General features: G+C 43.6%; 1 protein-coding gene across 6 annotated transcripts; it reads right to left on the reverse strand.

The window, feature by feature from the left end:
- Window positions 1–662: 662 nt before the first annotated feature.
- Window positions 663–22,948, reverse strand: cep131 (centrosomal protein 131). Of its 6 annotated transcripts, none has more exons than XM_026177847.2 (30): window positions 22,791–22,948; window positions 20,483–20,679; window positions 20,308–20,396; window positions 17,559–17,670; window positions 16,923–17,050; window positions 16,504–16,608; window positions 16,200–16,379; window positions 15,947–16,064; window positions 15,707–15,823; window positions 14,983–15,178; window positions 14,388–14,482; window positions 14,188–14,307; window positions 13,856–14,051; window positions 13,662–13,756; window positions 13,378–13,557; window positions 13,099–13,290; window positions 12,601–12,738; window positions 12,398–12,523; window positions 12,040–12,156; window positions 11,827–11,856; window positions 11,323–11,425; window positions 9,526–9,727; window positions 8,367–8,474; window positions 8,084–8,201; window positions 7,907–7,981; window positions 7,310–7,452; window positions 6,709–6,886; window positions 6,352–6,548; window positions 2,906–2,966; window positions 663–2,799 (listed from the first exon to the last, which is right to left on the reverse strand). In XM_026177847.2, exons 2-30 carry the CDS (start codon window positions 20,666–20,668, stop codon window positions 2,728–2,730), a joined length of 3,777 nt encoding a protein of 1,258 aa, XP_026033632.2. In that variant the 5' UTR covers window positions 20,669–20,679; window positions 22,791–22,948; the 3' UTR covers window positions 663–2,727. The 6 variants fall into 6 exon arrangements, with proteins under 6 accessions (XP_026033632.2, XP_080161099.1, XP_080161101.1 ...); XM_080304973.1 differs by having other exon boundaries at window positions 6,352–6,585; XM_080304975.1 differs by lacking the exon at window positions 22,791–22,948 and adding an exon at window positions 22,335–22,464 and having other exon boundaries at window positions 6,352–6,585.
- Window positions 22,949–22,985: the final 37 nt, after the last annotated feature.

Raw genomic sequence — 22,985 nt, forward strand, 5'->3', positions numbered from 1 at the left:
GTAATTTTGTTTGTTCCCGTTTAGTTTCTGCTTAAAAATGTTTCCTTACACTTGATTTTTTTCTCCTTTCTACTTAAAATGACAGCTCTGGTGTTAGATTATTATTAGTATTAGTATCAGGGTCAGAATATAAGAAGTATAGAGCAAGCATTACAATCCAAACACTTTCAGTAAACTCCTCAGTTTAAACTACAACAACTATTTTTATTTTTGTCAAAATGTAATCTTAGTTACATTTTATGTAACTAAAATTAAGCCAAGCTAAGTGAGAAACAACAGTCAACATGCTTCTCACAGTTTGAGTTGAGCTGGTTGGAGAAGTGCATGCATTGTTCCAGCTGAAACGACTGAAAAATTTCCCAGTTGGTTTTTAACGAGAGGGAATGGGAGGGGTGGTAACAGCTGGAATACTGGTCTACAGATATTTCAAGCATTAAATTCTGTAATTAAACGTTTAGAAAGCGTCAATAAATCATTTCAGGCTCCAAACCGACAGCAATTTAACCTCATTATGTGGACTCCATCGTGTCTGAGACTGAAGGCTTCTTCGTCTCCTGCTCATGAGTTATGGAGAGCGAGGGACGACGGGAGGGCGGAGGACAGAAACAAGTAAACATTTGTCTTTTTTCCCCACAGCGAGAAGAAACGAGGAACACGGCGTGTTTTCCAAACATTCTTTGCCTTTTATTCTCTTCACAGTTTTTCAAAGAATCACAATGAATAATCATAAAAAACAGACTAAAACAAAATGAACTAGTGCATTCAAGAGCTATAGATGTAATGCTGAGCAGGAGAGAGCAGGAATGCTTCGTATAATGTTGCAGTGAATGTGTGCGTGTGGGGGTCAATGCAGGTCACAATGGGGAGGAGAGGAAGCACACACAAACACATGCAAACACACAAAAGAAAGGCTCACTGGCACTTGTAGGACGGGCATGCGTGAGGAATGCCAACTCACATCGCCGCCCCTGTCGTGTCCGAGCCCAGCTGCCCCCCGCCTGCTGTGCCGACGGCCACAGTGGCGGCTTCAGCTTCGAGGCCTCCACGCTGACTCACAGTGAAACTCAGGGAGCGTGTGACACATCAACCACCCATGTGGGATTTTTTTTTTTATTATTATTATTATCTGTGCTAAGCAGAGAGGGTTAACATTGATTCAGGTTTAATGGTTAACTATGTGGCCAAACTAACCCGACTTTAAACCAGCAGGGTCCCGGTGGATTACGTTTCACACATTGGGGCCTGGACGACTTGGAGGTCAGAAAAAACCTGACATACTGTATTTAGATAGACTAAAAATGGAGCGGTTAAGGTCTCACCGTCACACTTAGTAACCGTGTAAATGTTCCTCACAGAAGGAATAAAATACAATTTCGTCTTGAGAAGGTTTGAGAAAAGCTTCCTTCACAACCTTGACCTTTCTGTGGACATATTACACCACGAAGGTCGTGTACGAGTCCTAAAATAAATAAAGCAAGATGAAAGAATAAATATTTTCTCATCTGGGGTCTAATTTTGAGACTGCCGGGGCTTTTGCAGTCACATCATGCTGTACCTAAATAACAGGCCTTACTTCCATGTTTAGAGTTTCTCTCTGCAACACCCCTCCCTCCCCTACTCAGTCTACGAACCGATAAATCACCTCCCCCCGATGACTTTCTGTGATTTTTTTTTTTTTAACACATATTACGCATGTTTGAGTCATGGTCTGTCACAGCGCCGCCTTTGAAGCTCTGGTCACATGATTCGTGCCCCCTTAAATCCACCAAACCACCCTGCTCGGTCCCAGCTCTGCTTTCCTAACCCTATAAACATTTTCTATGCACTTTCCTCCTTTGCTTCACCCAACATCTACCTCAGTCCCTCTTCTCTCTTTTTTCTCTTCCCTACATTCAGAAGCCACTCTGCAATCATGTGACCACAAGCTCTCCTCAGCTCAGTTTCCTTTAAGTTGCCGTTACGTCTCATCGCTCTAACAACATCCTACACTCTCTCTAACGTCTGAAATCTGTGTTAGTAAATTTCATCAAATCGCTTCGTTAGGTCTAAAGTTTGGTCGAAGACCCGTTAAAAACAAACCGCTCAGAGCTGGGCTGCAGTGAGAAGTGGGGGGAGGTATGGGTCCTGTAATTAGCGCTGGCCTTGAGGGGACGCTGGGACAAAAATGCATGACTCAACAGAAAAAAAAAGGCAGAAGCTCTGCGTCAGCTCTCATGCTCATGGCTGATCTCGGGCCTTGGTTGTGAGCGGCCCTCCAGACGAAAGAAGAACAACCCCCACTGTGTCCCACGGCACACCGGTGCAGGCCTGGGCTGGTCTGAGAAACATCTGGAACTGTTCGGTGAAGCACATCTGTGGGGAACATTTCTGCGCCCCAGACAGGAAGAGGAACATTCACAAAAAAAAAAGAAAAAGGAACAGGAAGTTCACCTGGTCTGTGGCATTTAAATGAGGACGTTCAAACACAACATGCTCCTTCGTGACGGTCAGGGGAACGGAGCGAGGGGGGGTGTGCAGTGCTTTTACCAATTTTTGTATTTTTAAAGTGAGGTAGGGCAAAATTCTGAAACTTGTTCAACTTTCAAAGGGTCCACAGGTCCTGTCTCGCTGCAGGAAAAACAAACAAACCAAAGAAAAAGCAGCATCACAATGGTTGGACCCCGGCGTGTCGGGACGGGCACGCTGATGAAAAGGTCCACAGAGAGATGAAACTGGACATCCTGTCAGTCACTTCTCCAGCAGCTGCTTCCTCTGCTGTTCCCACAGGGCCTCCAGGTGATCCGCCCTCTTCAGGGCGGCCTATCAGAGGAGAGAGCATTGTTTAGACACGTCTGTCAGTCATTCCTGATCACTGTGCTTTCATATCATTCACGCCCCGACAGGCAGACTGCACGTCCCGTCCTACCTCGTGCTGCTTCCGAAGATTGTTGACGGTTTCTTCCTTCTTCAAGATGGCCGATTTCACTCTGGTAACGCACAGACGAGAGGACGTTAATAAAACATTGCTGGGTCGTGGGTTTGGATTTGCTCATTTCACTTCCCAACAATGGGAGCTGAAACATGTTAAACTGGTAAAAAATGCTTTTTGTAAATATGCGCAAGAGTGGCGGGGGTGTTGAAAGGTTTTTAATTTATTTTTGGCCCCCATTTGAAGAGGCTTTCCTTCTCTGCGGGCTGTAAATACAGATGTGTTTTTAATGATCTACCTGTTTAAATAAAGGTTAAACGACTCGCTGCGCCATCCTGTGGTATGAAGTGTGGTTACACAAATGTACAGCCCCAACGATAGTCCAGCTCCTGCTGATACCTCTTCAACACAAACACAAAATTGTGGGTATAAAGTCACAGGAGCTGTTTCTTCACATTCTGCTGATGGAGTTAGTGACAGACACACACACACACACACACACACACACACACACACACACACACACACACACACACACACACACACTTAGCTGAAATATCTTAAAAAATGGATGGAATATTTAGGAATAATACTTAATCCGAATATTGATGAGATTATGACTGATAATGTAGGAAAACTACTTAGTAAGATTAAAACTAATTTGGAGAAGTGGGGCACGCTGCAGTTGACATTATGGGGCAAAGTAAATACAATAAAGATGGTAGTAGCTCCTCTGATTAATTATTTCATTGGAATGATACCAATTTGTATTTCATCACAAATTTTCTTAGGGCGCCTGCTTAGTGGGCTGCCCACTGCTTCACTGAGTGAATGGGTCAAATGCAGAGAAAAAACAAGTAATTTCCCCATGGGGATCAATAAAGTATCCATTATTATTATTATTATTATTATTATTATTATTATTATTATTATTATTATTATTATTAATATGATAAAACACTTCCTTTGGGATGGTGGCCCTCGGATCAATCTTGGTAGACTGTACCAACCGAGAAAAGAAGGGGGTCTGTCCCTACCCAACATAAAACATTACAGCATGTCATTTGAAATGTCCAAGCTGTGTAAACACTGGGCAGCAACAAATTCAAACCTGGACTGGGTCATAATGGAAGGTGAATCGGCCTTTCCATTTACCCCCATTGAGGTGCTGGCTCAAAAACCGGACAATAAAGGGAATAGAGTAGATAACCCTATTTTAAAGTTTTCAAAAAATGGTGTGGCAACAATCTGTCCCCATACTTTCAAACATATGCACCCTGTGACACAACCCAAAAATAGAAAAGGTAAACAAAAAGAATTTATTGGCCACAGTGGCACATAAGATTAATAAGTGATTTATATGAAGATAACACACTCATGTCTTTTAAAGATCTGACAGCAAAGTTTAACTTGGAAGAACCCGGCCATTTCTGGTGAGACTAACAAATGAGAGACTGTCTGAAAGATCAAATAAAGTTGTCTCAGTTGTCTCAAAGAGAATTTCCTTCTACTTCCACTCTTACTTACAAAGGCATTGAAATGGTATAATTGATGTCACTGGGTTAAAAACAACACATGTAAAAGTCTTAAAAGTATTTGGGAAAAAGATCTGGATCGTTCCTTTGACGAGGGAACATGAGATTCAATCATCTCTGAAAATGGGTTTTACATTAGGGAGGCTGGAAGTAAATGTATTCAATATAAAACTCTCAACAGGTCCTATTACACACCAACGAGACTTTATAAAATGGGAACTGGTAAAGATGTCCTGTGTTGGAAGTGCCAAGAAGCAAAAAGGTACGCTAGTACGTGCTTTGTGGGAATGTCCACTGGTCTCCTCAATATGGGAAAATGTTTGAAAATATATGAAGAGCTGGGTGAAAGTTAAATGACCTAGATCACCGAGATCGTGCCTATTGGGGGACAGACGCGAGGTGCCACGGTTAGACAAAGCAGGCTTCAGAGTGTTAAACACTGGACTTGTGACTTGTGTTCGTCTTATTTTAACACTTTGGAAAGAACCTCGGACTCAAACCCTGAAAGTGTGGAAGGAGAAAATGACTGAAAATGCCGCACGCGAGACAATGCTGGGAAGACTGAGCAGCAAGACAGAGACTAACAGAACCATGGGACAGCTTCTGTTTTTATGGGTCTACAGCATGACAGCGGTGGTTTCAGATTGAGAATGAACTGAGGTGCTGCACTTTAGTATGTTTGCCTTCCTTGTGACATTTCCTGACATTAAGAATAAACTGAAATGCGAGCCTTGATAAATAATATGCTGATAATTTAGGAAATCGTGTGTGTGCTGCCTTTGTAAGCTAGTCAGCTCCAGTTTCCCAGGAATCCCTTGACTTGAATCATCTTGTTACTTTAATGACCTGAAACGCCGACTGAAGCCATCCTGCACCAGTGTTGGATGTCACCAGTGCTGCAGCCAGGTTGAACATCTGGAAAATTGCCACAGTACCTGAATGTTTATTAATCAGATTCAGTGTCACAGAGCCGGCCTTCTGCTCAGGAGACAAACATTTCAGAGCCGCACTGAACGTCGCGTTCACGTTAATCAGGTCACCTTCAGAATTGCTCCAACCCTCTGTCCTTCTCGTGTTTCGCATCTCTTACAAACTGGCAGACATTCAGTGGAGCTGCTTAAGGTTCCACCTTTTATTAAGTCTGAGCTTCACTTTCAAGCCACGTGCCAACATTTCTCTTTGCACCTTCAACAGGGGGAATCTGTAAGCAGCCAGCAGGCCTCTGACAAGACCTACTGAATGTTTGGACACTGCTGCTGACCTAAATCCACAGGCAGACAGCTGGAGATGGTGACTCACTCACAGCTTTGGCTTCAAAATGGTTACACACATAAAGTTAATGTCAGAACAGATCATTTAAAAATTACAGGTGGTGACCAGTGGTACCGCTCAGCCTTCTAGTACAGCGGTCTCCAACCTTTTTTGCACCACAGATCAGTTTAACGTCGGACAATATTTTCACAGACCGGCATTTAAGGTGTCGTGGATAAATACAACAAAATAAAATGATACGACCAAGACAAAAACTGTGGTATGTTGTAAATATAATAATAAACGCAAATTCACTGTATAATTGTGTAACTTTATTAGCAGCGTCCTCCTGAAATGCGCCAACAACATTGAGAGTAACGTTGTCCTCTCTTAACGATAAAAACCCTGAAAACCATCAATTTCACACCCGAGCCTCAACTCTCTTTCCCAGTAAATCCAAAGGATGTAATATTTGTTGTTTCTCATTAGTTCCCAGTTTCAACAATGGTCCATACTAGTTAAAGGTTGTGCTAGTAAAGAATTAGACCTGATATTTGAAGCTTAATTGTGTTTTTAGGGGTTTAAAACTGAAAAATAATACAATTCGCTTTTAAAATTTACCATTTTACTTAAATCATTTTGTCCCTTCCAGCTTACCGTTGGTGGACTTCTGCCAGTTCTTCCTCTTTCTCCCGTGTGACCCTTTCCACCTCCAGCCGCATCCTCGCTCGGACTTCTGACACCTCCACCTTCAACCTGTGATTCTCCTCCTCCGTCATCACCAAGCGGTCGGCAAACTCCTGCCTTATCACCTCCGCCAGGTTGCGGCGCTCCTCCGCCAACTTGTCCCTGGCCTGATGAGGGAAGTTGGAGGAATTCTACTGGATCTGTCTAAACATATTTTCCATTTCTGTGTCTACTTTCCACTGGCTAGTAAATGTATAACACAGCAAATAATCTCAAATCACTTCTAAGCTGCAATTTTAGTTTCTCTCTCTGAATGATGCTCCTTACCTGCGTGATCTCTTCAGTTTCCTGTTCTTTCTGTCTAAGTGCGGCCTGCAGTCTGATCAGCTCTCCCTCCGTCTCCATTTGCTGCTTCCTCAGGTCCTGCTGCTTCGCCACCGCTGTCCTCTCAGAGCGCTCCAGCTCCCTCAGCTCGGTCTCGTACTTTTCCCTCACGCGCTTTAGCCTGTAAAAGGAATGCAGAACACAAATGTGACTTTTAATATAGTTGTTAAAAACAAACTAAAAAAAAATGCCCAATGCTGTACTATTAAAGCACATCCACGTTAGAGATGATGTTGACACAGAAGGAGTCACAGCTACTAAATGGGCCTTGGATCCAAATTTAGGTAAAAGGGGACCTTTGAAAGTTTCTCACTGATATTTCACTAAATGATGAAACATCTATGATAAAAAACACAGAGATAAATCTGCCACCAACAGCAGAAACTGTAGTGAATCTTTACTGGGCAACAACCCAGGTTGCTAGATTTTTTGTATCGTATTCAATGTCTAATAATGTCACACTGTCTAAATTAGACACACACACACACACACACACGCACACACACGCACACACAAGCACGCACACGCACGCACACACACGCACCTGTTTTCCGCTGCCCTCTCACACTCCTCTTTGTCCTTGCTGGTCTCCTCCTCCAGCGTCCAGATGGCGAGCTCTATCTCTTTGTCACGTTCTCTTCGCAGTTCTTCTTTTAGCTCGCGCTCACGGGTCAGCAGCCACGCTTCCTGTGGACACACAGAAACACGCATGCTGTTAGTCTACACACATGGCACTGAATTCTAACACTGTCAGTTCAGCCTCATCTGTCATCGCGCCCTTTTTAATTCTTTTTCCACTGTCAGCGTTTCTGCTTTCTCTGAGAAACAGTTTCATGTTTTGCTACAAATCCACAGTTTGATTTGAGGAGAAAGCTGGAGGGTAGAGGTCAGCTGGAAACCTGCCACATTCCTGTGTTGTGACACGCACATTTCAACATTTCTGTCTGAAACTGATACACAAACTGGAAAAAGGAAAGGGAAGGGATAATAATCCCAGGCAAACAAGCAAGAGAAGGTAACCTAGATATCTACATGTCAGTTAGTCAAACACTTCCCACTGACAGAGTATACAGCAGCCACACTTCAATCTGAAGAAAAGAAGAAGTGAATGAGAGCAGATACAGCACAAGGCTGCACAAACCTCTTTCTTCTTGTAGTTTTCTTCCCACGTCTGCTTTTCGATGTCCAGACGCTCCTGTAATGCCTTCATTTCCACCTAAACGCACAAACAACACTCAGCGTGAGACTTTCAGATGGATGCTCGTGATGCTGATAGAACGCAGACTTATTTCTTGACGCGGCTCTGCAGTGTCCTCACCTGATGTCTCCTCTCCTGCTCCTCCCTGGTCTTGTCCAGCTCTTCTTTGAGGGCTCGTCCAGCCAGAGAGCTGTTCTCCTCCAACTGCCGCCGCAGATCCTCCAGCTCAGCGCGCTGCCTGTGACACAAACACAAACCAGTGCTTTGGAGATGGACAGAAACATCAACACTCATCCCATATGCCAAAAAACTGTTGACTCATTAAGGATGTGTTATATGGGAAAGGATCCTGTAAAGATCCATTAAAATAGCTCGTGCAGATAAACCTGACCTTTGACCTTACCTTGCAGCCAGCTGGGCCAGCCTCTCTTTCTCATCAGCGACCTCCTTGTAGAGACGCCTGCGCTGCTGCTGCAGAGACACCTCCTCCTCCTGAAGCTGCTTCTCATATCTGAGAGACAGACACACAAACACAGACGATGACTAAATCTGCACAAAAGCCTGTAAAACACGCAGGCGTCTAATTAAGAAACAGCTGCTAACGTGGACTGGTGTGTGCCATGATGTGAGTAACATGAAAAGCCAGAATCTTTATTTTGTCTCTCATCTGAACCATGTGAACACTAAAAATATTCATCAGCAACATGCAGAGTAAACTTTAATGATGGAAGGTCATCTTCACGTCAGCTGGACTTCACTTTAAATTTAAAACTAAACCTGCGTAAGTAAATAAAATTCACCTTTTTTTAAATGTAAGCACATTGATCTGAATGTCTGAGTTTATTTTAATATTTAATTAATATAAAATGCAAACAAAAGTCTCATTTTCGTACCAAATGAAAGCCCATTGTTCCAAGTTTGCATTTTCCATCATCTTCAGGATTTCCAGCACTGACTCCCTGCATGAGCAAAGGGCTGACTGAGGGCTTTTTTGCAGCATTGAGATGTTTTTATTGGTGTGCGCTACAACCATTAGATTAGCTAATGTATCTCATTAATCCATTTAAAACTATAAAAACAGGAAAGGATTAGTGGAAGTATTAATGCCTAATGATGCTGTTGCATTAGCAGGGCTTTCCTGCATATAAAAGCACTGGTGCCCATGAAAGAGGTTTTGTCCTTTCACCAAAAGGAAATCACGAGGACTGTAGCTAAAGAAGGTTTTACCTTATTTTAAAAACAAAATGGGGTCAAATTGATCAAAATATAGAACACGTGTTAGTCAGCTGATTGTAGCACAAGCACAAGAAGAAAAGGGCATTTTGGATGTTGTTTTTTTTGCCTCAGATCTTCTCTAATCCAAGGTTTGAATGTCACACTGAGTGCCACCCCCATAAATGCCTGATCTAAAAGTTTATAAAACATTGTGCGCTGGAAATTCATGTAGTCTTGAAAACTGATTCCAAGACAGTTTAATGCTGATGTTAGCTGTTTCTGTTGCATCTGTTTGAGCATAGAGAGCCTTGGGCAGGTAGACAGAGTATATACTGTGACACGCCCACCTCCGTTTGGCTAGCTCCCGCTCTCTCTGGCACTGCTCCTCCTTCTCCTTCTCCAGCTGCTGACGGAGGTCCTCGCACTGCCGGACGTAGCGCTGGGCGGCCCGGTCGTCCGCCTGCAGCAGCTCCGCCTCATGGAGCGTCCGCAGCTTCTTCAGCTCCTGCTTGTGTTTAGAGATCAGCTTCTGGATCTCGGGCTCGAGGCCTGAGAGGAGGAAGAAAAAATGTTCGAGCTTTGGATGGACAGGGTCTGCACGATGTTTAAAGCTCACAGGACAAACTTTTAATATTCACTTCTTTAATCAAAAACCTGAACGTGTTAGTGAAGTAGAAGCAAACACAGGAGAGAAATGCCTCTGAAATACAGTTCTACATCCTCGGGCCTGCCACAAACGCCTCATCAGCTCTGGCTGACAACAGCCTGTGACGTTTCATGGAAGCGGCCCACAGCAGACAGAGCAGTGGAACAGCACGGTCAGCTTTTGGAAACTGTTGTTCATTTTGCCCATAATCCAAGCTACACACAGAACAACTGCTGTGTTTGCACTACTTAGTTTATTTACCAGCATTTGTCTGGTAACTGTCAAGCACATAATACAGCTCTGACTATGCCAAAGTAAATGAAAGGCCACACCTTGGACCCAGCAGACAGCAGATAATTTTACCAGAGGCTGTGTGAGACTACTGGCAAAGAGCAAGACATCCTTACTAAAGTCGTTTTTTTGGTCCACTGTAAGTCCACTTTCGTGCACTCTGAGGTTCCTTGACATTAAACGATCTAATTAAATCAGTATTACCTTTTTAATTAGCCTCCATAAAGCTAATTGTCCGACATGAACCACTGCAGAGCTCAACAGTGAAAAAGACTGTTATATTACAAATATCGATGCAAGGCATTACAAGCTAATATTTACCACACCTCTCTAAATAAATAAAGAGAACATAATTATATTCCCAGCTTCAAATCAAAACCAGAACACGAATGAACTCAAATAGTTTCTACCAGTTTTGAGGCTGACTGTGGCCTTCAAGTTCAAAGTGGAAGGCCCTCTGTTGGTATCTTGTTAAACAGCATAATAGACTGATTGATAAATAATCTCAATGCAAATGAATGCAAAGTGCTGCTTTCATTACACTGTTTGCTTATGTTTTTGCTGTCATATTGTGCACTTGTGATATAACAGGTACTAAGCAGGAGGAATCTCTGAAGTGCGTAGCAACATTAACCTGCAAAGTTCGGGGACGTGAAAAGTCTGAGACTTTATCAGCACAGAAGAAAAGCTGAAGGCCTGTTAAGACTAAACCAAAACAGAGCTTTTACATATATGAATATATATCCACACATGTTGTTCGTCTTGTCTTCCTCCTGTCAGCCTCAACCGGTAAGTTGAAAAGGGATTTTTTCCTTCCCACTGTTGCCAAAGTGCTTGGTCATGTAAGGGTCATCTGATGGTTGTGGTTTCTCTTAATAATTACCTTAATTATTAGGACCTTTGAGGCGACTGTTGTTGTGATTTGGTGCTATAAATGGGAATAAATTCCATGACACCGTCTGATACCTTTGTCAGGAAACGGTGTTTCAGATCTCATATGAAATCTGAATGAGTAAAAGGCGATATGTGAATCTGAAAGCGTGGAATCAGAAATATTTATTTTCTTGATATAAAGTGAACAAAAGTGTTGATAAAAACAAAACGTCTTCCTGGAGCAGGGTGCATTCTTCCTCTTTGCCTTGTGTGTTTGAGCAGCGCTTTGGTAAAGCTGCTGTAAGCTCAGATTTCCAGGCTCTGTCTGCGCTACCTTTGACTGTGATCTCTTTGATCTTCTTGGTTTTCTCATCGATCCATTTCTCCCGTCGGATCTTCTCCGTGGCACTCATCAGGTCTTTTAACTTCTTGATCTCCTGTTGAGCGAGGGAGTCGGGAAGGGGAGAGGGTAAAATTATGGTATCAAAGTTGAGCGCCACCAAAATGATGAAGATCTTTAATACACAAGCAGCACAGTATCTGTCTTTCTAAACAAAGTAGGGTGCTCTTAGGTGACTTTGACACTGGGACAGTGATGGTGAAAGGTAATAAAAGGAAAAGTAGGGTTAAAATCTTTGGCAAAGAAAAACTTAAATAACATCAAGAAGTGTAAGCTTTTTCATCTGAATGTAAAATGTAGATAAATGAAAGAGACTCACATGCAAACAGACTGGCCAAGAGAAACAGTGTGTGGAAAAATGAAATGACAAATGATGGAAGAATGAAGGAAACGACTGTTCCAAAGATGACTTAGTTAGAAGAGGGGAAAAAAAGTTACCTCGCACAAGGGACCGAGAATTTGCCACACCTAAAAGCAGGAAACAAAACACGTGTACAGACAAGAAAGAAAGACAGTAAAGAAGAAGGAGGGGAAATAGAGAGAAAAGAGAAAATTAAACAAAAGCAGCACTGCAAGAAAGAACGACATAGTCACGCAGGAGGCAAAGCAGAGGCAGGAGAGATCTGCAGAAGCGCTCGGGACCTCTCTTACCATTTCATGCTGCTCCTGCATCTGTGCGATCTTCTTGGTGTACTTCTGGTCCACCTGCTTCAGTTCTCCCACCACTCCTTCACAGCGCTCGCTCAGAGCCTTTTTATCATTGATGAGCTGAAGAAACAAACATTTTTCAGATGTGATGTTTAAAAAACACTGAAACACTCAACAGGAAAACATCGAAGACCGTCGAGACAAGCCCATCTTGTTTACCAACTCTTTGCATGTGTGCTGTATTGCTTCATCATTGTCTGGACCAACATCAACCTTTATTGGCCCGATTATACAAACAAGCTTTGAAAATATTCGAGTAGAAACCACGTAAATTAATAACAAAGACGAAACGAGTGCATACCTGATCGATGAAGGTGAGGTGTCTCTGGATGGTGGATTCATATTGTTCCTTCTGGAGCTGGAAGTTCCTGCTCAGCTCCCTCTCCGTCTCCTTCACGTGTCTTATCGTCAGCTCCCTCTGCTGGGCCTGACAGACATGACACGAGCTGTAAGCGCGACCATCTAAAGCAGGTAAAAACAGCGACAAGTGTTAATCTCTCCTACCAGAGCGGTCTGCAGCATGTTGACGGTGCGTTTCTTTTCCTCCAGCTCCAGTTTGATCCTCATCATGGAGCCGGTGAGTTCGGCAGCAGTGGCCGACGCCTGCTCAACACCGGCCAGCTCCTCCTCAGACAAAACAGCCTGAAAGCACAGCGAAGCCAACATGTCACCTTTCAGTTTTAGATAAAACAACCAGGGACAGACTCACAGAACATCTATCCATAAATTTAAAGGGCTGGCTTAACTAGATGGTCCTCAGCAATTATAGGGAAAAACACCTGCACACAGTCACGGTCTGTTTATTCTCAGCCCACAGAGATTTATGGTTATTTTTTAACCAGTATACCTAACTGTGTTTCCTTTACTTAAACATAATACATGTTTTGTTCTGTTAAATATTCTAAATCAAACCTTTAAAGAACCCAAACTGGTCAGAAACGTTCAAATCTGTGTCAGTTTGCTAAATGAAGTACATTGTGGCGCTTTAGCCAATAAACTGACCTCTCGGTGTGATCCTGAGGTGACAGAGCGTGGCCTCTCCTGCTCTGACTTCTCCATCTCATCCAGGAAGCTCATGATACTCTGCAGCTTGGCCTCAGAGAGCAGGGCGCCCCCATCTGGCAGTGCAGGGTGGTGGCTCAGCTGGCCGTGACGCTCCAGGTTATCAGTGGTCAAAGAGTTGGAGTCCCCGTCCTTTAATTGCAGCCACAGCGTCATTGTTAGTTCACAAAATTTCTTACAAGAAAAACCATAAAAATTAGTGCAACATAACGCGCTGACCTCATCGATCCAGGCGTATTTCTCTTTGCGGTAGCACTTCGGCTCCGACAGCCTCTCCGGCTCCTCCTCCAACAGCTTTAGGGTGTCCAGCAGCTCATTGAGGGTGGTTTTAGACTGAGCCCTGCTGGATGAGGCTCCCTGCCTCTGGTCCTCCACGCTCACCGACCTCTGCAGGATCTCCTGGAGCACAAACAGAGCAAATGTGTTTAAAAATGATCAGATGCAAGAATTAGCAACAGAAAATGCATGGTAAAACAAGGAATATTGGAAATTTTCATTTTTACCTGGGAACACTGAGAACCTCTGCGATTGGACAGAGCTGGGGAAACAGCTCTGAAGCTGAGCTCACCCAAGTCAGCCACAACATTTAAATTAGAGTCTGTGGAAACAAAGACACTATTTATGTTAAATGCAAAGTAGTTCAATTTCGTTTCAGTCTTTAATAAAGTCTTTTGGGACCGAGACACACATCACAGACCTGTGTTCTTCGTTTTAACATCTGTGGGCGACATCGGGTTGTTGTTGTTGCTCGGTGAAGCTGGACTTTTGTTGGTCAGGGAAATCTTGGGCGTTTTTTTACGTCCTCCCACACCAGTCTGCCTCGAGTTTTCCAACTCCACCTCCAGAGTGTGCTGTGTCTCTGCGGCCTGCTGCACTTTTATGTGCTGCGGTCCCTGTGTCACACCACCAGAGGGAGACAAAGGACAACTTTTAAACAGAGGGAGACTTTTACATCACGACTATACAAATAGTATTTTCATTTAAAACATCACTTAAACACTCAAGTAGGGATTACCACAAAGCACGTACATCAGGCGTGTTTGTTTTGGTAGCAGTGGGGCGGATCAGGAGAGCTTTCTCCTTACGGATCGGTTTCCTCTCACTCCTCTGATGTGGCTCCTGGGAATTGTCTTCCTCTGCTCTGTCCTCCTGCAAACCCAAAAATATTTATTTAACATATCAATACAAGGAAGACAAAGAATCGATTACCTGGAGAGCTAAGCAGGTACCTGGGAGCACTGAGAGCCTCTGTGATTGGACAAAGCTGGGGAAATGGCTCTGAAGGTCAGATCACCCAAGTCAGCCACAACATTCAGATTAGAGTCTGTGGAAACAAACAATAAATCAATAAACATATTACTGCTACTTTATTCATGCTTACTCATAACACTCTCCTGGCAATCAGACAAGACTGTAGGTAGCTGTAATATTTACATTATAGTGCTGAATAACAACAACCAGGGCTCTTATACGCTGTATATTTTTAAAGACTACATTGGATTTTCCACTGAATATAAATTACTTCCTATAATATTTGTTAATGAAAAATAATGAGACATTGTGTCCTAAAATGAGCTGCAAACACATTAACAGTAATTATGTGGGAGTCAGCAGGTGGAGGAGGGCATCTACTAATTGGAAAGATGGCGGTTCAACCCCTGCTGCTCGAGAACCGCGATACTGAAAGATACTGAGTGTGAATGTTTGATAGAAAGCACTCAGATGTAGGAAAAAGGCCTTTTATGAACGTGTGTATGAATGAGACATGTTAGTAGAAAAGCACTATATAAGAAATATTCCACTGCAAAGTGAAACAATGTGGACCTGTGTTCTTCGTCTTAACATCTGTGGGCGACATCGGGCTGTTGTTGCTCGGTGAGGCTGGACTTTTGTTGGTCGGGGAAATCTTGGGCAGTTTCTTTCGGCCTACCACGGCGGTCTGCCTCAGGTTTTCAGGCTCCGCCTCTGCTGCGTGCTGTGTGTCTGCTGCAGCCTTGTGAGCTCTTTTCTGCTGCAGCTCCTGTAACAGACCAGCAGGGGGAGATAAACGTAATGCTGATGATAAAACTGTGCAGCACTCAGACACAAAGTGACAATCAATGTCTTTACAAAGTAGACTTGGATCCACAAAGCCTCCTTTCATATATGGACATGGTGCTCTTAGTTTTACACAGTTGCATAACATCCAACAGCAAACAGCAGGCCGGAAAAAATGAAGCTAGTGCCAAAAATCCAATAATTGAGGCTGGCTATAGAAACAACTCAGTCCACAGACTCCAATTTTAAAACGTCCAACTTTACAGCAAAAGCACTAATGTTGAGTCCTAAACCAATGGGTGACCTCACAGTGGCGACATCCATCTTTGACATACAGTCTGTGGTTGCTAATGCAGTTTTTAAATGAAAATCTTTACTACGAAGGTCCAACGAAACATGTTTCACAATTGCATTATAAAATATAACATCCAAGATTAAAGCTATCTGAGGCTGTTCTGCTTCAGTCTCATAACTTTATGGAACCACATGCTGTGTAATCAGAGGTGAGCACCTGGATGGCAGCGAGGCGGGCAAGACGAGCCTTCTCCTCACGAATCCGTTTCCTGTCTTCGTCCTTCCTCTGCTGCTGCTCCAGGCGCCTCTCCTCCTCTGTTCTCTCCTCCCACTCCTTCGACAGGAGAGATGCAGATTGTTTCAGTGCAGCCGCAAAACAAGGAGAAAGACAAACCCAGTTAATATTACGCCGAATAAAAGGGGAGCTGTGAGACAGCCTGCAGGGGCACATAGATACCTTTCTTTTACTGTCAAGGATGCGTTTGAGCGCTGCCTGGTTAGCGTGTCGCTTCTTGGCATGGTGTCTGTACCAGCGCTGAATAGTGACCGCCGCATGATTCACCTGCTGAATAAACCTGCAGATACACAAGAGAAGTGCTTGTGGTTTTTTGGACAAACGTCAGTTTTACCACTACTTTCAGGTCGCCCAGACTAAAAACAACAGAGCAGCTCACACGCACACAGTGGAAACACTGTCATGTGGGTCTGACCTTTCAGCCTCCTCCTCTGTCACCTCCCTCCTCCGTAGCAGGACAGGGCTGCCGTGCTGAGCTGACACTGGGGATTTGTTGTTGGAGGCGGGGGAGGTGGTGGAGAAATTTTTCTGGGACTTAGTGAGGGAGCCGCTCTCCAGCGACACCTCGTCGTTCGCTGTGGCTTTCAAGATGTTACTGAAAGAAAAACGGAAAATAAAAAACTTTAATCGAGACGCAAAGCGGACTGTAAATGTGAAGATAATCGACGACGTGTCACTGAAGCTGTGTGAGGGAGCAGCTCTTTGATTTCAGGACATACTTGAAAGAAGGCTTCTGGTTGGAGCTCTTAGGTGTGAGCGGCTTCTCCGAGTAGTTATTGTGTAAGATGGTGGTGACGGAGTTACCCACAGCTCCCTTGTTGCTCCTGTGCAAAAATAACAAAACCAAAACAGGACAATCAGACTCATCAGCTCATCTTTCCCCACTTCATCCTCCCACAGGCATTAAAATAACTAAGACATATTCTTATCCAATTACAATCTCAGCCCACGCAGGATTTTTTTTCTGACATATTTCATGGAAGAAATATTCTGTGTGGGTGGAATTTTCTGAAGAAATATCAGCTGCTGTGATCAACAGGTATGAAATACGAGAAGCGGCTAAACATTGAGAATTCAGCAATGCAAGGAGACACCTGGACTATTGTGTGTGTGTGTGTGTGTGGGAGACGAGGCCCACCTGTTGTTGGCAGTGAAGCTGGCAGCCAGAGCGATGCCAGGCTCTCGTTTCTTCAGGCTGGTGGGAGAGTCCACGCTGCCGGTGCTGCGGGAGCTCGAGTGCGGGGGGAAAGCTCTCGGCTGGTCGTCCTTAACGGTGGAAAACAAACAGTCATTACACCCTGAAATACTGCAAAACACGACAATCTAGAAAGTGTGTATGATTGGAAAGACACAAAGAGTTTGTTAAACATTGTTACTGGTTACTTCAGCTGCCAAATAACTGAAATGTATCTGCTTGTAAAGCCGTACTGTTTCAACCATTTTTCAAGATTCAAGTGTCTCCAGCCTTTGATCTTGTCCTTACAGTGTGCCTCAGTGCTTCGTCTCATTCATCAGCTTTTTATCGGCACTCTTTGTGTTCATCACGTCTTCAGCATTCAAACATTTCCAGACGAGAATCCCTGTCGGGCCGTTGTGGAGTTATAGCAGTACTGTACGTTGTAGTTTTTTATGAATACATCAGTTGGAAAACTTGACAAACTTGTCAAAATAAAACTTTTGCAGAAGAGAAACCTGCAGCGAGCCGCGGTAAATAATTCCTCTATGAAAGGTGTAAATATGACGACAGAGTGAGAATAAGATCGAAGGTAAATACCAGGATGTTCCATGTGGTTCTGTCTGGCGAGGTCTTGCTCAGGCTCGCCAACTTCTTGCGTCCATCGGAGCTGCTGTCAAACAGGGCCAAGTAGTCCTCCCTCTGGTCCTCACTGAGGAAAACAACAGGCAGGAGTTAGACCACAAACACAGACAGATGATATCAGAAAGAACATCTGCATGGAAGGATACCACTGAGAACAGAGTGTTATGAAGTAGTGCTCACATTACTTTATCATTGTAACATGACGCATTACTGCAACTGTCACCACGATTTTATTTTTATTTCTGTTTGGACAAAATAAAAAAACAGTAATGTAGCTACGGGTGTGCCATGATGTGCAAATTAGAGCAAAATCGGTTAAATCTGGCACGAACGTACACTCGTAGACTCAACTTCCTAAAATAATGATATCAGGCTATTAATACTCGGTTAAGAATGCTAGTCGGTTGAGAGCTGTAATGTTTAAAGAGTGGTCAAGAATTGTGAACTGAACTGCGGTTCTGGTTCCACGACCTGCAGCTTTACTTGATTTTGCTTTTTTTGCTATTTTTTAAAAGACTCAAATGTTACCCGTAAGCCAAAAAAGTCTTGAAAACATCATTAAATGTGGCTGAAAGCACTATCTGGGTGCAGCACGGGGGCTTAGCAGTGACACAAAGCAGAAACTTGAGCTGTGGCTTTTAGTGGGAGCTTCTGTGATAAATGTTGTAATGACAGCTGCAGAAACGCGTCTCATCCTTACTCTTGTAGCCCCAAGCGCTGGAATTCAGTATGCAGCAACTGACCGTCTGCTGGGGGGAGTATGGGCTGGGTTATGGATCCCATGTAAACGCATGCATATGCTGATCCCACGGCTCATCATGCAGCCTTCAAATAGCTTTATGCACCAAGCTGTCCGTCGTGAGGCACAGATGTAGGGTGACCTCCTGTCTGGCTCGGCCTCTGCTGGTGTTTCCGTCTGTGTAAGTGTGTAAATGAGCGTGTGTGTCTGTGAGGGAGGGGGCTGAAGCCAGCTGGCCCAATGAAAAGAAATCTGACAACACTATTCAGGCTGCACATTCCTTTACTTTTTGCTTTAGGAGGAGGAAGCAGCCGAGAGGGAGAGGGCTGGCGAGTGACCCAATGACAGCCTGAAAAGGACTCTGGAGACTTTTGGAGGGTGAGGGGAGTGCTTAGTATGTCTTTACATTTAAAGCCCCTCAGCTTTGCATCCTCAGAGGCAGGAAGGGGAGGGCGGCAGCTGCCACACAATGCAACCACAGCATGCACACACACTTCTTCTCCTTTCACTGTGTCCTTGTGGAAGGGGGTAACCTGACCCCAGAGGTACCAGCCCTCCCCCTCTAATGAGGGACAAAGCAAGTCTATGCACCCTGCAACCCCCAGCAACAGCCACCCGGCACCCCTCCGCTCTTTATCATGCAAGAGCCGGGGCGCCAAAATTCCCATTGTCCGAGCTGCTGGAGCGTCAGGGCTGCCAGCTGTTGCTCGCTGAAGAGAGACACTTTGGTTTAAAGAGCAAAGGTGAAAGAGACACACACGGCTTCAAGCCTGCACATTATCTAAGATGTACGCATTCTTTTTGACTACAAACATGACCTTCAGATTTCAGATCTTGTGCGTTAGTGGAATGATGCTTGATGATCTAACAGAGCCCAAAAGCAGGTTTTCCCAGGCTGATTAGCAGAGTATGTGTCTCAGTACAAAGTGTTCTGCATAAACTGCAGATTGTCAATGTCAGAGATAAGGAAATAGAAATTCAGGGCTGCAAATGCCGGACAGTCACAGTGTGCTATTACCGACAGAGGTTTGTAATAAGGAGCAGGAGCTTATCCAGATAACTCCAGGTTTAACGCACTTCTTACTGGGGTGCATTGCTCTGGTTCACAGTATTACTGAGATAAGAAATCATCAAACATCAAATCATAATCAGTTCTCCAGAAAACAGCATCACCTCTCCTGGAAGGTCCCTCAGACGTCTTTTCCTTTCTCTGCGTTCTTTGGTGAAGCTTTGCTTTTTTCTGCTGCTACAAACAATTTTATTTTCTCTATCCTTCAATATAGAATACCAGATAAGTAAAGGTAACTAAAGTACTTGTTAATCATGTATGTAGGCCAAGTCTCTATTTGAATTCTGCTTTTGTATTTATTCTTCACCCACAGACTGTTTAACATCACTGTCACTGCAGATGAAAGAATACAATCTAAGACTGTGTGCACATCTAAACATTAATTTAAGAGAGTACGCAACTGTCTTTATCTTAATGATGGAGCTGTCATACCAATAGTTAAATTTGTTAATTTACAAATTCAGCTTTTCTTCCTGGCTTCAAATAGACTGAATTTTATTAGGATAGCAGCTCTTTGTGTAAAGCCCGCACACATTCAAGCAGCACTTACTATACTTTTCCTCTTGCACACACTCACATCCCTGCTGCTTTACCTGCAGCAGTTGTGTTACTTTCAGTCTGTATTGTGTTTAACCTCCACATATTTTTCCAATAGTTTATCTTCATTTGTTAAAATCAGTTGCTCTGTTGCCAGTTAAGATGCTGCCAACATCGTCCCTTTCATGTGAACGCGCTCACAGATAGATTGATAAAAGCAGGGTTGATTTATGACATTAATAATCATAATCACGTGACTGCTTAGCCTGATTGCTGATGTCAGCAGAAGTGCAAGTAAAAGACATCTTGGCTATGTTGAACGTGCTTCATTGTACAGTGCCCAGATTCTATGTTTGCACCTGATGTTGGCCTGCTGGTTGACCTGCGTGGTGCTGTTGGACCGCCTCAAGTTCTTGATGGATCGCGAGCTGCCAAAGCTGGTGTCGCTCTGCAGAATAAAGAGCATTCCAGACATTATGTGAAGAATTCAGAAACAAGCATTTCTACATTCTGATTTAATTATCTGTGACTCACTAAAGTGTTGCGTTTGCCTCTGCTATCGCCCGCCACAGAGACCGAAACAGAGCGAGAGAAGCATTTCCCCGGCGACGCACTGCTGGGCCTTTTGGACATAGACAGCTGGGAGCCTGACAAGCTGAGATCCAGGGCGTCTCCTGAGACACCTGATGGGATGGACGAAGGGCTGCGTGTTGTGTGCATCCTTTAAAAACCTGGAACAGAGTTGAATCGACACGGTCGGCCACAAATGCCATTTCCCTGAGGATTCAATGTGCGAAACCACAACAATAGAGGAAATAACAGCCATTTTTTCCTCTGGCCGCTTTGTTTCCCGTGGTAACCAACAACAACACCACGCACTACTTTTACACCAGCTCAAAAACAGAGAGAGATGTGAAAACTAACGAATGATCCTGATGGACAGCTGCATAGTGGTAATATTGCATTGATAACGTGAATTTTATAATTAAAATGCACTCCTACTCCAGGATTACTACACAGGAGAAAAGCGCTTACAGCTCTTCACAAGTTGTCTGGATCACAAAGAAGTAAAATACTACAGTTGCTTCTTTCCATAATCCTAACAACTGACAGCTTTACATTTGAGCAGATTGAATACAGAAAAATAGACTCACATTGCTAAATAATATTGAACAAGCACTTAGATATCTCAGGCTCTTAATCAAGGGTGGGCAAAGTTTTTCCCAGAGAGCCATTAATTAGTTGAGTTTGCATCATTACACTAAAAAAAGGGGAATGATTTAGAGGTGTAATTAACTCAATGATAAAAGGCAAAAAAAAAAAGCATAACAGTTTGCACGGTTAATATTTGGTAAGACTGCCTTTATTGTTCAGCACAGCCTGAACTCTTTTCCAAGCATCTTCAGGAATAGTTCTTTGGGTTTCTCAAAGACATTCAAAGCTCTTCTGTGGATGTTCGCTGCTTTTTCTTTCTCTGTCAAAATGATCTGACAATGCTTCCGTAATGCTGATGTCCAGGCTCTGTGGAGACTGAGCCATGATAGTGTGTTTTTATTTCCATATCCCTTGGGGATAAATAAAGTCTCTCTGATTGTGATTCTGAGTCTGATATGCTTTTACTGCAAAATGAAGCAACTGCCAATCAGGCTTTTTCCAGAAGCTGCTGCATAATTCTATCAATTTTGACAGTCCAATGGCTGAAATGCACTCCCAAAGAAAAAATTTGAACGACCTTCAGAAAGCCTGGAGAACTATTGTTCAAGACTACTTTAAAAATGGCAAGACATTCTGAGTCACTGGAGCAAAATATTAAGAAATGAGTGGGATGGAGTTTATCACAACGCTTCTCTTTCAGTAATTGCTTTAAAGCAACCGTGTCTACCTGCTTCGTGGATGAATAACTCAGCAGTTAAAAAAGAAAAAGAATCCAACAAACAAACAAAATGACTTTACTTGTCATTTTATGATAGCTGCTCCCCACCTGCACTGTTTGAGAACCACTGGACTGAAGGAAGGTCACAATACCGAAACACCTTCCACAACAAAGTCGCGCAGTTATCTTAATTTTTATGAAAAATATTCCCAAACTTTGGAATCTGAAAATCCCAAATCTTTAATTACACCTCCAATCAACCTGTGCTTCCTGCCACAGGTGCTCACCTGAGACTCTTCACCTGACGTCAGCTGCAATGCCCCCCAACAAATGAAGAATAACACCAGTCACGTTAGTTTTAAATACCTCCAATTAAAACGTCGTGCTATAAATAACGCGACAGTATCGGTACCGTGAATTTTTTTTTTTAACCTTTTATTTATTTAGACTGGTTCGGCCCACTTAGCCATAAATAAGGCATGTTTGAGGCATGAAGCTACCGTGAATGTTTACCTTTCCGAGCAGCTCTCCTACAACATGCTCGCTCCCGACACTCCGGCAGGTGTACCTTTGTTAACTACATTAGCCAATCGTCTGTTCTCAACCACAGAAGTCTCTATTGGTCGTTACAAACGAGAAACTGAAGCAAAACAAACCCCCAGCACGCTAACGTTAGTTTCACTAAGCTAACGCAGTTATTACAGCTGCGTAAGCTTGGTCTCCCCGTTGGCTAAACCTGTGAAAATCGGTGTGTTTGTCTGTTTTACCCTTTAAAAGCATTAAAACACTGCTTCTGATTTGCAAATCAAATCTGTAAAGCTCTGATGTAGCTCAGCTGGAGAGAAATAAAAACGGCTGTTATTTAACTGAAGTCTGGTCAGAGCTAACTGTTCACTCCTTTAATGTTGCCCCATCAACCTGCCAAAAACGCCCGTCGTAAAAGCAATAACGTCAGCGTCAAGTACTTACTTTAAAAGCGGGATGGCACCATAGCTGGAGAGCCTGAGGACGCCTCACTGATAGTTAATCCCCAACACAATCCTCTGATAACCAGTGAAAGTAGTCCGTTGACTCACAGCACAAATATAACGCTTTAACATCATCGCTGTGGCAACACTGACAATCGCCTCCCTTCGACGTTTCTGATTGGCGGAAACCAAACTA

This window comes from Astatotilapia calliptera, chromosome 8, assembly GCF_964374335.1.
Source record: "Astatotilapia calliptera chromosome 8, fAstCal68.1, whole genome shotgun sequence".
Lineage (NCBI taxonomy): Eukaryota > Metazoa > Chordata > Actinopteri > Cichliformes > Cichlidae > Astatotilapia > Astatotilapia calliptera.